At 37.5% G+C, this 14179-nt stretch overlaps 1 protein-coding gene across 1 annotated transcript in view; it reads left to right on the top strand.

The window, feature by feature from the left end:
• LOC136256290 (uncharacterized) overlaps positions 1 to 14179 on the top strand; it is a 220142-nt gene that overhangs the window by 74883 nt on the left and 131080 nt on the right. Inside the window, exons 3-4 of the mRNA XM_066049211.1 lie at positions 1957 to 2041; positions 7092 to 7177. Coding sequence (XP_065905283.1) covers positions 1957 to 2041; positions 7092 to 7177 — 171 coding nt within the window. The remainder of the gene's footprint in view (positions 1 to 1956; positions 2042 to 7091; positions 7178 to 14179) is intronic.

The following is a 14179-nucleotide window of genomic DNA, read 5'->3' as shown; positions in this document are numbered from 1 at the left end:
CATCTATACTGTACTGTAACACCCTTGAGGGTTAGTACCGGCATTGTCCATGGCAATACTGTTCCATCTCCCATACACAAGTCTTGATGGTTGAGTTCTCTATTCCTTTCTCTGTTGCTCCAATCCTGAAGTTGTGACCACAATATTAAAAAATGGTTATAACATGATAATTATTATGATAATAACAATTACATTATGTATTTATAGCTGTGTAGCAACTGTGAACTAATTAGGCACTTGCAAGTTTAATTAGGAGTCTGAAGCATTTAACATGCACAGATATGAGATATATTCGTCACATGCAGTAAAGATAGATTTACTCTAATAGAACAGTCATACTACACTGTAAATTCATACTTCCGAATTTACGGTGTCATGAAACAGTCATTAGTATGTATGGATTTTACTGACTCTCCAAGATAATACTCAGCATTAATGTTAATTGCTCATTTCCAAAAAAAAATTACCTTTCAAACCAATTTGTAGAGTCTATCACTGACAAAAATGAGTGATATCCACCCCAAAAACACCTTCGCTGTCAAAAAGGTGCACCCAAGAAACTACAAGTACCTGGAACCCAATATAAAAACAAAAACAAAAAATAGGGACCCGCCGATTATGCTGGCATAATTTTGAGCATAATAGGTACCTAAAAGCATTGAGCATAATGCCAGCATAATAGGTTAAATATTTGTACCGTAGTATAAATTCTTGCTGGAAAAATGACAATTGCAAAATAAGATCGATATACTCTAATAGAACAGTCAGTAACTCTAATAGAACAATCGTCAAACTGACTGTTCTATTAGAGTATATCAATCTTTTCTCTTACATGCAGCAAGAATTTATTATTTGTGTTCCAGTCACTCATTTTTTTCTTGTTAAACTAGTAGCAAAGCATATGAACTAAGGCATGAACATTGACTTGATTGAGCATAATCGAGCATAATAGGTAATTATTGAGCATTAATTTAAGCATAATAAGTGAATTTTTGAGCAGTGCAGCATAGCATAATCGGTAAAATTATGAGCATAATCGGCGGGTCCCTAACAAAAAACAGCTCAGCTGAAGTGAAAAGTAACTGGTAACTTAAAACTGAAGCAGCCAAGAATACAACTAACTACAATTACTAAAGTTTAATCCATGCAAGAACACCTTGGCTATAAAACAGGTGTGTACATGAAAGTAACTGGCAACTGAAATAGCTGATATCTGAAGCGGCCAAGAATGAATGGTCATACACAACTAATTCAAAAAGTTAACACAAACAGGTGGCCAAATTACCAGCCAATTAGAGTTAAAAGAAATTACTCTAGGATGCAGCAAGAGTGAATATAGAACACAGCTGAATTATAAAGGTTCAGTGTTAAAATTTTGAATTAGTTGTATATGACCATTCATTCTTGGCCGCTTCAGATATCAGCTATTTCAGTTGCCAGTTACTTTCATGTACACACCTGTTTTATAGCCAAGGTGTTCTTGCATGGATTAAACTTTAGTAATTGTAGTTAGTTGTATTCTTGGCCACTTCAGATATCAGCTCTTTAAGTTATCAGTTACTTTTCACTTCAGCTGAGCTGTTTTTTGCTTTTGTTTTTTACATTGGGTTCCAGGTACTTGTAGTTACTTGGGCGCGCCTTTTTTACAGCGAAGGTGTTTTTGGGGTGGATAAGTACATACATGTGTGTATATAATATGTATACAGAATGGAGTCCTGAATGGGTTGTGGCATCGCCACTGCTCTTTGAAGTGTCATGGCAACCAACAAGTTAATAAGTACGTAAAAGAAATAAACACCCAGGCCACTATTTGAGGTACTGTAATACGGTGTGCATAAAAATTGCATTGCTGTTCTTCCTGTTAATAACACTCTGGTGTAGTGTGCCGACTTCTTGGGCCATATGACACTACTGTATGTTTTGATATATCAATTATTTACTTTTGCTTTAACACAGGTTGTACAACAGTGTATGGGAGACGTACCAATCTTCGACTTGTTGGATCATATAGTTTTAGACTTGCTGTTGTTGGGACGACATTGTAAGTTAGTAGTTACCAGTAGCACAATAATTGAAATGTATAATTATAGTATGACAGAAAGGACATTATGTGACTGGATCTGAGAAACTCAAACAATCACACAAGCTTAAATAGTTAAATGTATAATTTAGATCATTGAATATATTGGGTAAATTACTTGCATATTATTTAAAATTCTATAAATTTGTGTAGCGCTTTGTTATAAGTGAAGAAAGGGCCTAACAGCAAAACCTAGGCCCAAGAAGCCGGCGCGTAACACCCGTGAGTATATTGACAGGAAGAAAGAAAACGCAATTTTTTGCACCTCCGTAGCTCTGTGATTCCTCGATGAAACAAGACGATTTTTGCTGTGGACACTTCCTCCACCTTCAGCACTCCACATTCCAAATTAGAGCGAAATCGCTTCAAGCTTTCCCGAGATATATGACTTTAAAAATTGGCTTAGTTTTTTCTGGGTTTTTTTTCTTCTACTTATTTTACTTCCTCTTTTCACACACTTACAAAAACTACTATACAACGCGAACGCTATATCCGATTGCCTTGAAATTTGGCACAAAGAAGGGGGGTATAAAGGCGCATCTCTGTACCAACTTTGGATAAGATACGATAAACCGGAAAAGATTTATGATTGATTATTCACGAAACATAACACCAATATGTTGTCACGCCTACAGGGTAAACCGCGTATGAGAAGAAGCTGAAAATCGGTGGGTGAATAGGTTAACTATAGAACCTCAAACCTTGTGTGGTTTGAAAGAAATTGAGCTAAAAACCAGGAAGATACAACGAAAAAACCAACAATGTGTAACAATTATGCAATTGAGATTAGCTAATAAAAAATGACTACTTGCCACGCCTCCCATGCAGATAAACCGCTATGGCGAATGCTTTGAAAATCACTGTATAGAATGAGTAATCATCTTAGAAAGGCTCTTCAATGGTGTAGAAGAATCAGACTTAAAGCCACGGAGTTATAACACGAAATCCAACTTGGTGCAGCAAGTGCGAGATCGAGATACTCTAGTAGAGCAGTCATCCTAATAGAGCAGTCACCCTGAAAAGAATTCAAGAGATCAGCTAGAAACAAGTAACCTGTATAGAGATCAGCTAGAAACAAGTCACCCTGTAGAGAGATCAGCTACAAACAATTCACCCTGTAGAGAGATCAGCTAGAAAAATTTACCTTATAGGGAGTCCATGCAACTATGGAAAGAGATAGTTCAGCTAGAAGAAATCACCTTGTAGAGTTCATCTACAAAGAAACTACCATGTAGAGAGTTCAACTACAAATAAATCGCCCTGTAGAGAGATCAATAGAAGAAGTTACCTTGTAGAGAGTTCAGCTACAAAGAAACCATCATGTAGAGAGTTTAGCTGCAAACAAATCACCTGTAGAGACATCAGCTAAAATAAATTACCTTGTACAGAGTTCAGCTACAAAGAAACCATCATGTAGAGAGTTCAGCTGCAAACAAATCACCTGTAGAGAGTTCAGTTACAAATAAATCTCCCTGTAGAGAGATCAGCTAGAAGAAGTTTCCTTGTAGAGAGTTCAGCTACAAACAAGTCACCCTCTAGAAAGATCAGCTAAATGAAGTCACCTTGTAGAGAGTTCAGCTACAAACTAGTGACCTTGTAGAGGCATCAGTTACCTTGTAGAGTGTTCTGCTACAAAGAAACCATCATGTAGAGAGTTCAGCTGCAAACAAATCACCTGTAGAGAGTTCAGCTACAAACAAATCTCCCTGTAGAAAGATCAGCTAGAAGAAGTCACCTTGTAGAGAGTTCAGTTACAAAGAAACCATCATGTAGAGAGTTCAGCTGCAAACAAATCACCTGTAGAGAGTTCAGCTACAAACAAATCTCTCTGTAGAGAGATCAGCTAGAAGAAGTTTCCTTGTAGAGAGTTCAGTTACAAACAAATCACCCTGTAGAAAGATCAGCTAGAAGAAATTACCTTATAGAGAGTTCAGCTACAAAGAAACCATCATGTAGACAGTTCAGCTGCAAACAAAACACCTGTAGAGAGTTCAGCTATAAACAAATCTCCCTGTAGAGAGATCAGCTAGAAGAAGTTACCTTGTGGAGAGTTCAGCTTCAAAGAAACCATCATGTAGAGAGTTCAGCTGCAAACAAATCACCTGTAGAGAGCTCAGTTACAAACAAATCTCCCTGTAGAGAGATCAGCTAGAAGAAGTTTCCTTGTAGAGAGTTCAGCTACAAATAAAGCACCCTCTAGAAAGATCAGCTAACCTTGTAGAGAGTTCAGTTACAAAGAAACCACCATATAGAGAGTTCTGCTACAAAGAAACCATCATGTAGAGAGTTCAGCTGCAAACAAATCACCTGTAGAGAGTTCAGCTACAAACAAATCACCCTGTAGAGAGATCAGCTAGAAGAAGTTTCCTTGTAGAGAGTTTAGCTACAAACAAATCTCCCTGTAGAGAAATCAGCTAGAAGAAGTTACCTTGTAGAGAGTTCAGCTACAAAGAAACCATCATGTAGAGAGTTCAGCTGCAAACAAATCTCCCTGTAGAGAGATCAGCTAGAAAGACGTTTCCTTGTAGAGGGTTCAGCTACACACAAATCACCCTGTAGAAAGATCAGCTAGAAGGAGTCACCTTGTAGAGAGTTCAGCTACAAAGAAATCATCATGTAGAGAGTTCAGCTACAAACTAGTGACCTTGTAGAGACATCAGCTAAAAGAAATTGCCTTGTAGAGAGTTCAGCTACAAAGAAACTATCATGTAGAGAGTTCAACTGCAAACAAATCACCTGTAGAGAGTTCAGCTACAAACAAATCTCCCTGTAGAGAGATCAGCTAGAAGAAGTTTCCTCGTAGAGAATCAGCTACAAACAAATCACCCTCTAGAAAAATCAGCTAGGAGAAGTCACCTTGTAGAGAGTTCAGTTACAAAGAAACCACCATGTAGAGCGTTCAGCTTCAAAGAAATCACCCTGTAGACATTTCAGCCACAAACAAATTGCCCTGTAGAAAAATCAGTTAGAAGAAGTTACCTTGTAGAGAGTTCAGCTACAAAGAAAAACCATTCTGTAAAGAGCTCAGCTGCAAACAAATCACCTGCACAGAATTCAGCTACAAACAAATCACCGTGTAGAGAGATCAGCTAGAAGAAGTTACCTTGTAGATAGTTCAGCTACAAACAAATCACCCTGTAGAGAGATCAGCTAGAAGAAGTTACCTTGTAGATTGTTCAGCTACTAACAATAATTATTCACCCTGTAGAAAGGGCAGCAAGAAGAAGTCACCTTGTAGAGTGTTCAGTTACAAAGAAACCACCATGGAGAGTTCTGTAATAAAATTTTAATATAATCAGTGCTGGTCACTGTAAAGCATTAATACAATACAATACAATACAATAATTATGTATTATATATATAATTTGTACATTTACTGATAAAATCAGAAATATTTAAAGTACATCTGCTTCATCTTTTCTTCTTCCTGTGGTAAAGAAAAAAAAAGACAGGTTAAAAAAAGTCCCAAAGCCAGCCATAGGCCGGCTTTATGGTATACAAACACAAAAAGAAATGAAATCTAATCCAAAACAGCCAAGCTGTAAAAAAAAACAGTGCGGCCCTCAAAAAGGCTATGGTGAAAAAGATGTGAATCCAAGGTGGCGGCCAAGAAATGGCTGTGATGGTAGGTTAATGGTAAAAATTTTTAATAACGACAATTTAGGTGAATTTTTTGCCAAGACCAAGTGGCACAAAAATTCACCTCAATTGTCGTTGTTAAAATTTTTACCATTAAACTACCATCACAGCCATTTCTTGGCCGCCACCTTGGATTTCACATCTTTTTTCACCATAGCCTTTTTGAGGGCCGCACTGTTTTTTTACAGCTTGGCTGTTTTGGATTAGATTATCTAATTTGTGTACTCAAGAGGAGTCTAAAAATCTTTGTTTCGTTGCAGTACATACAAGCATTTGGAAGTTATGGGAATTTGTATACGTCATGTCGAACCATAGTACGTGATTGATCTTTCTTCACTTTTGTATATAGTGAAGAAAGGCAATGTAATGGAAACTCTTACCCGGTAATCGATTCCCTACTCATGGTGAACATAATGGTGCAAATTTCAACCCTGTGTGTCATTCTGTTCATAAGATACAACTGTTTAGTAAGTGTTTATAATTTATTTTCCCATATACTTGCTGTACAAATCGATCTTTCTGTTGTGGATACTTTGTAGGGGTGTAACTCTGAGAGTTTTTGGCATAAGAGGCTGAAACTTTGCCAGAGCATGCATTTGGCTAAGTTGATTATAAACATGTTACCAGATTTAACAAACCGATCCAAATCGCACATCAGGCAAAATCAAACTAACAACACTAGTGGATACAGTAGCTACACTATCATACTACTTGTTTTAACCTTCAGCATTATTCAAATTACTTTAGGCTGGTTTTAAGAGACGTCTTTTCTTGGTGGTGTGGTGAGCTTGAATGGTGGTTTCTGGCCTTGTGAAGGAACTGGCTTTGTAAGAATCAGTGGTGTAGTGCTGGATGGCCTAATATGGTTAACCAAATGCTTTTTTCTGTTGACTTTACTGCATATCAACCACTAAGAAGCCAGCACTGCCTTGTAATCTCATGTCTAGACTTCTATCATCCATTTTTAAGTCTATCTCTGGCCCACCACTCCCACCCCCCACCTCCCAATCCCTTTATGAGCACTCGTGATACTACTTTACTTGTCCAACTGCTCCGATTTACTATCTGATTTGGTGGGAAACTCTATCAGCAGTTACAAGTACTGGAAGTGGCCTGAAAGGTGATAAATTGATGTATCTTTTGTGTAAATTTCATGCTCATGCTTGTTATCCTCAGCAAGTTATAATGATTTAAAACCATTAATCTCAAAACTTCTAATGTGCGATTTTGAACGTTTTTCCAAAATCCAATCACATATAAAATAAACACACAGGAATTCATAAAATGCATGATTGTGTTGGGTTTTGCAGATCCGGTCATATGTATGATTGTTGTTGTGAGTACTGTGCATATTCCACTTCTCTCACTATAGTGGTATACCACAATACACAATTGTATACAGGGCTACTTACAGATACGTAACAGCATATGAATTGACAGCTGTAACACGGTGCTCAGGTTAGTAAAGACAATGGTTATCATTGTTAAACACAGTAATACAGTGGATCTTTGGTAATCTGAACACCACCATTCCTATAACTATAATAACTTATATAGAAAGTTGAAAACCATGCTTCTGTCTGATCACTTGTATGTTTACAATCCTTTGGAGTCAGACAGTTATTTTGCCAATTATTGCATAAATAACGTTTTGCCAAAGTGCTTTTTATTTTGCTTCATTTAGTCTTAAACTAAGTTTCTACCTTACCATCTATGGCACATTTTGTACATCTGACTGAAGAATTACTTCTAAATGTGGAGACCAATAGCTTTGGCAGTGGCAGTAATTTATGTTCAGAGATACATGAATTGTAAAAGAACCTTATACTGCAAAAAACAAGTACGTAACAAATACACTGTACATAAAAAATGTGCAGTCTAGTTATTGCAGTCATTCTTTTATGGTGTTCAGCTCCATATCAAGTAGAGCATTCAGCTACATAATAAGCCTGTTAGAGTGTCCAGCTACAGTGTACATACTAAAATGTAATAGAGTGTTAACTAGGTATCAAGACACACGGTAGTGTGTTGTGCGGCCCAAGAAGCCGGCACGTAACACCCGTGAGTATATTGACAGGAAGAAAGAAAATGCAATTTTTGCACCTCCGTAGCTCTGTGCTGCCTTGATGAAACAAGACGATTTTTGCTGTGGATACTCCCTCCACCTTCAGTACTCCGCATTCCAAATTAGAGTAAAATCGCTTCAAGCGTTCCCGAGATATGCGACTTCAACAATTGGCTTAGTTTCTTCGTTTTTTTTTTTCTTCTTATTTTCTTCCTCTTTTCGCACACTTACAAAAACTGCTATAAAACGCGAACGCTATATCCGATAGCCTTGAAATTTGGCACACAGAACGGGGGTATAAAGGCGCATCACTGTACTAACTTTGGCTAGGATACGATAAACAGGAAAAGAGTTATGATCGATTATTCACGAAAAATAACACCAATATGTTGTCACGCCTACAGGGTAAACCGCATATGGGAAAAAGCTGAAAATCAGTGGGTGAATAGGTTAACTATTGAACCTCAATCCTTTTGTGGTTTGAAAGAAATTGAGCTAAAAACCAGGAAGATACAACGAAAAAAACAACAGTGTGTAAAATTATGCAATCGAGATTAGCTAATAAAATATGACTACTTGCCACGCCTACCATGCAGATAAACCGCTATGGCGAATGCTTTGAAAATCGCTGTATAGAAGGAGTAATCATCTTAGAAAGGCTCTTCAATGGTGTAGTGGAATCAGACTTAAAGCCACGGAGTTATAACACGAAATCCAACTTGGTGTAGCAAGTGTGAGATCGAGATACTCTAATAGAGCAGTCATCCTAATAGAGCAGTCATCCTAATAGAGCAGTCATCCTAATAGTGCAGTCACCCTGAAAAGAATTCAAGAGATCAGCTAGAAACAAGTAACCTGTATAGAGATCAGCTAGAAACAAGTCACCCTGTAGAGAGATCAGCTACAAACAATTCACCCTGTAGAGATATCAGCTAGAAAAATTTACCTTATAGGGAGTTCATGCAACTATGGAAAGGGATAGTTCAGCTAGAAGAAATCACCTTGTAGAGTTCATCTACAAAGAAACTACCATGTAGAGAGTTTAACTACAAACAAATCGCCCTGTAGAGAGATCAATAGAAGAGGTTACCTTGTAGAGAGTTCAGCTATAAAGAAACCATCATGTAGAGAGTTTAGCTGCAAACAAATCACCTGTAGAGAGTTCAGCTACAAACAAATCTCCCTGTAGAGAGATCAGCCAGAAGAAGTTTCCTTGTAGAGAGTTCAGCTACAAACAAATCACCCTGTAGAGAGATCAGCTAGAAGAAGTCACGTTGCAGAGAGTTCAGTTACAAAGAAACCATCATGTAGAAAGTTCAGCTACAAACTAGTGACCTTGTAGAGACATCAGCGACTTTATAGAAAGTTCAGCTACAGAGAAACTTTTATGTAGAGAGTTCAGCTACAAGCAAATCTCCCTGTAGAGAGATCAGCTAGATGAAGTTTCCGTGTAGAGAGTTTATCTACAAACAAATCACCCTGTAGAAAGATCAGCTAGAAGAAATTACCTTGTAGAGAGTTCAGCTACAAAGAAACCATCATGTAGAGAGTTCAGCTGCAAACAAAACACCTGTAGAGAGTTCAGCAACAAACAAATCTCCCTGTAGAGAGATCAGCTAGAAGAAGTTTCCTTGTAGAGAGTTCAGCTACAAACAAATCACCCTGTAGAAAGATCAGTTAGAAGGAGTCACCTTGTAGAGAGTTCAGTTACAAAGAAACCATCATGTAGAGAATTCAGCTAAAAACTAGTGACCTTGTAGATACATCAGCTACCTTATAGAGAGTTCAGCTACAGAGAAACTATCATATAGAGAGTTCAGCTACAAGCAAATCTCCCTTTAGAGAGATCAGCTAGACGAAGGTTCCTAGTAGAGAGTTCAGCTACAAACAAATCACCCTGTAGAAAGACCAGCTAGAAGAAATTACCTTGTAGAGAGTTCAGCTACAAAGATACCATCATGTAGAGAGTTCAGCTGCAAACAAAACACCTGTAGAGAGTTCAGCTACAAACAAATCTCCTTGTAGAGAGATCAGCTAGAAGAAGTTTCCTTGTAGAGAATTCAGCTATAAACAAATCACCCTGTAGAAAGATCAGCTAGAAGAAGTCACCTTGTAGAGAGTTCAGTTACAAAGAAACCATCATGTAGAGAGTTCAGCTGCAAACAAATCTCCCTGTAGAAAGATTAGCTAGAAGAAGTCACCTTGTAGAGAGTTCAGCTACAAAGAACCATCATGTAGAGAGTTTAGCTGCAAACAAATCACCTGTAGAGAGTTCAGCTACAAGCAAATCTCCCTATAGAAAGATCAGCTAGAAGAAGTTACCTTGTAGAGAGTTCAGCTACAAACAATCATCATGTAGAGAGTTCAGCTGCAAACAAATCACCTGTAGAGAGTTAAGCTACCAACAAATCTCCCTGTAGAGAGATCAGATGGATGAAGTTACCTTGTGGAGAGTTCAGCTACAAAGAAACCATCATGTAGAGAGTTAAGCTGCAACGTAATCACCAGTAGAGAGTTCAGCTACAAACAAATCACCCTGTAGAGAGATCAGCTAGAAGAAATTACCTTGTTGAGAGTTCAGTTACAAAGAAACCACCATGTACAGAGTTCAGCTTCAAAGAAATCACCCTGTAGAAAATTGAGCCACAAACAAATTGCCCTGTAGAAAGATCAGTTAGAAGAAGTTACCTTGTAGAGAGTTCAGCTACAAAGAAACCATTCTGTAAAGAGCTCAGCTGCAAACAAATCACTTGCACAGAATTCAGCTACAAACAAATCACCGTGTAGAGAGATCAGCTAGAAGAAGTTACCTTGTAGATAGTTCAGCTACAAACAAATCACCCTGTAGAGAGATCAGCTAGAAGAAGTCACCTTGTAGATTGTTCAGCTACTAACAATAATTATTCACCCTGTAGATAGGGCAGCAAGAAGTCACCTTGTAGAGTGTTCAGTTACAAAGAAACCACCATGGAGAATTCTGTAATATATATATATGTATTATATATATAATTTGTACATTTACTGATAAAATCAGAAATATTTAAAGTACATCTGCTTCATCTTTTCTTCTTCCTGTGGTAGAGAAAAAAATGACAGGTTAAAAAAGTCCCAAATAAGCCGGCTTTGTGGTATACAAATACAGAAAGAAATGAAATCTAATCCAAAACAGCCAAGCTGTAAAAAAACAGTGCGGCCCTCAAAAAGGCTATGGTGAAAAAAGATGTGAAATCCAAGGTGGCGGCCAAGAAATGGCTGTGATGGTAGGTTAATGGTAAAAATTTTAATAACGGCAATTTAGGTGAATTTTGTGCCAAGACCAAGTGGCACAAAAATTCACCTCAATTGTCGTTATTAAAATTTTTACCATTAACCTACCATCACAGCCATTTCTTGGCCGCCACCTTGGATTTCACATCTTTTTTCACCATAGCCTTTTTGAGGGCCGCACTGTTTTTTTTACAGTTTGGCTGTTTTGGATTAGATAGTATTACAGTATAACCTATTACAGAATTCATCTACTGTAGTTGTAGTGTGTTGTAGTGTGTGTAGTTGTTTGTAGTGTTGCTAAGTGTGTAAATGGGCTGAAATAAAGCAAATGGCCACTTAATTTTCTACAATTCATACATACTCGCGTACATGTTCAGGTGGAAAAATTAGTCTGACATCATTTGTTCTTTTGATATGGCGTACACGGGAGGTTCACCAGTCCACAATTATGTTATGAGAAAGTAATACAAAAACATTTTAAGATTAACTAGGGATCATAGAAATACGGCAATAAAAGGCAGATCACCTACAGGACATTCAAAGATATATGATTGTGTCTGGTAAAACCGGTCTAATCATCATACAGTACGTATAGTATGGATCACAAAAGTGTGTACATGGCCCATGAAAAACATCACCCAAACACTTTTCCCCTGACAACGATGAAACACTATTGGTTAGATGAAAGTAAGCCCAAACAAGTCTTCAGATTGACCAGAAACGCTTTTAACAAGTTATGAAATTTCTAAAATCATTAAACGGAATTTTCTAGTGACTGACTGACTGACTGACTGAGTATCTGACTGATGCCTTCAGATAAGCATAACTTAATAGCAGCTAAGGCTAAGGCTACAGGTTTGAATTTTTCACTGTTGGATGTCACTTTGGCCTGAGAGGTGCCTTTTTGCATACCGCAGTACATACAATGCATTCTTCATGGACTTCCCAGGGTCCTCCTTTGTGTCCCATTCATCTTTGCTGACAGTGCAAGTGTTGATTTGGTGGTAGCACATAATGGCTTCCCTTCGTAATGGAAAATATTTTTCATAGTGGTTACTTTGATTGCAGAAGTGCTTTTCGAACAGTTCTTGATTTGTAATGCTGTGTAATGGGTTGAACATAGCTGAATACGAAGCATAATGGATGCTTCACTTTTCAGACGATAATTGATGCAGTAGCTGGGGCACCTGGTGCTATTTTTCTTTTGATGCAGTATGCGTGGGTTCATCTGTCATTATAATTTTGCAAACAAGTACACATTTTTTTTGAATTTTCAACTAGAGTACAGACCATAACACATCGATAAAAGATACTGAAACAAGCTGGAGTAGTGCAAGATATTAAACACATTAAAACAATAAGAATTGTTATATCCCTACTGTGCTCAAGATACCATAATGGAAATGCACAGTGGGGATATAACTCTTCTTATTGTTTTACTGTGATTTAATATCATGCATTGCTCCAGTTTGTTTCAGTACTTTTTATCGATGTGTTATGGTCCCTAGTCTAGTTGAAAATTCCAAAGTTAAAAGTATTGATAAATGCCAGTTTTAAGAAAGTAGCTTGACAATGGTTGAAGCCACGTATTACACGATTTTCTTATCTTTCAGAGCATCCACTGTACAAGTAGCCAACAGCTAGGTCACCCCTAGTTTTTAACCGAAGGTTGACTACTTTAGGTAAGCTCCAATAGGGGTGGGGGTGGAAGGGAAGGCAAAAAATTGTTAACAATATGAAAGAAGTATGAATTAGGCCAATTTATGGGCCATTTACACCTCTCAAATGGCTAAAATGAAAGCGAATGTACAACACAAGTCTTTATTCACTATCATGGAGCTGTATAGTCATCTCCAGAACTCCATGTAAGGCCCAGACTGCTCTTACAGCTTGACATTGAGTTAGCCAGCAAAGGCAGACCACCTAAGTTTGGCTGATTTTGACAATGAAATTTGATTGTGTTTATGTCTGTGGTGAAAATCAAACATACTGTCATGGGTGATAAGACTGATTTTTCCACATAATACTACTGGACATTTATGTGGGATGCAAGGGAGGTTACCTGCACCTGACAATAGTGCTAGTGCATATTTATTCTCCACTAAATTATACTTATGTAGCATAGCTCTGTGGGAAAGTCCTTTTTTTGGTATTGAACAAAATAATTGTTATAGCTAATGTGCCAAAGTACGGACTTTCCCACTGAGTTATGCTGTAATACCATCATTCATCTCTTGTTTCACTACTTTTTACTGCATAGTTCCCTACTTCATTTATATTAACAATTTTTAAAAAAATACTAGTTTGTTTAGTTTTTTGTTGTAGCACTGCTAGCTACAGTGTAACTTTTGACTGTTCTATTAGAACAAGTGTGCAAAAATTTGGAATTTTCAACTAGAGTAGGATCAAAGCACATCGATAAAAAGTACTGAAACAAGCTGAAGTAGTGCATGATACTAAATCACAGTAAAACAATAAGAGGTGCATGTTTTATATCCCTGCTGTGCTCAAAATACCATAATGGAAATGCACAGCAGGGATATAACACTTCTTATTGTTTTACTGTGATTTAATATTGTGCACTACTCCAGCTTGTTTCATACTTCCTATCAGTGTGCTTTGTTCTCTACTCTAGTTGAAAATTCCAATTTTTTGTGTACCTGTTTGTTAACTTTTTTGTAAATAATTGTTATGATTGGTGAACCCACGCCTACATCAAAAGAAAGAAACGGCGCCGTGCACCCCAGCTATATCAATTATCGTCTTAAAAGTGAAGTATCCATTACACTTTGTTGTCAGCTATGTTCAACCCTTACAAATCAAGAACTGTTTGAAGGGCATCTCTGCAATCCACGTATACCACATAAAAAGAAAGAAATGGCACTGCACGCCCTAGTTATATATCAATTATCATCTGAAAAGTAAAGAATCCACTGCACTTCGTTGTTGGCTATATTCAACTCATTACACATCATTACAAATCAAGAACTGTTCAAAAGCACCTCTGCAATCAAAGTAGTCACTATGAAAAATATGGATAATTTTTGTTATGAAGAGAAGCCATCACATGCTACCGCCAATCGACACTTTTTGCTGTCAGCAAAGATGAATGGGACACAAAGAGGACA

The sequence above is a fragment of the Dysidea avara genome, chromosome 5 (assembly GCF_963678975.1).
Source record: "Dysidea avara chromosome 5, odDysAvar1.4, whole genome shotgun sequence".
NCBI lineage: Eukaryota > Metazoa > Porifera > Demospongiae > Dictyoceratida > Dysideidae > Dysidea > Dysidea avara.
The sequence above is the reverse complement of the archived record's forward strand: the minus strand, read 5'-3'. Positions and strand labels throughout refer to the sequence as shown.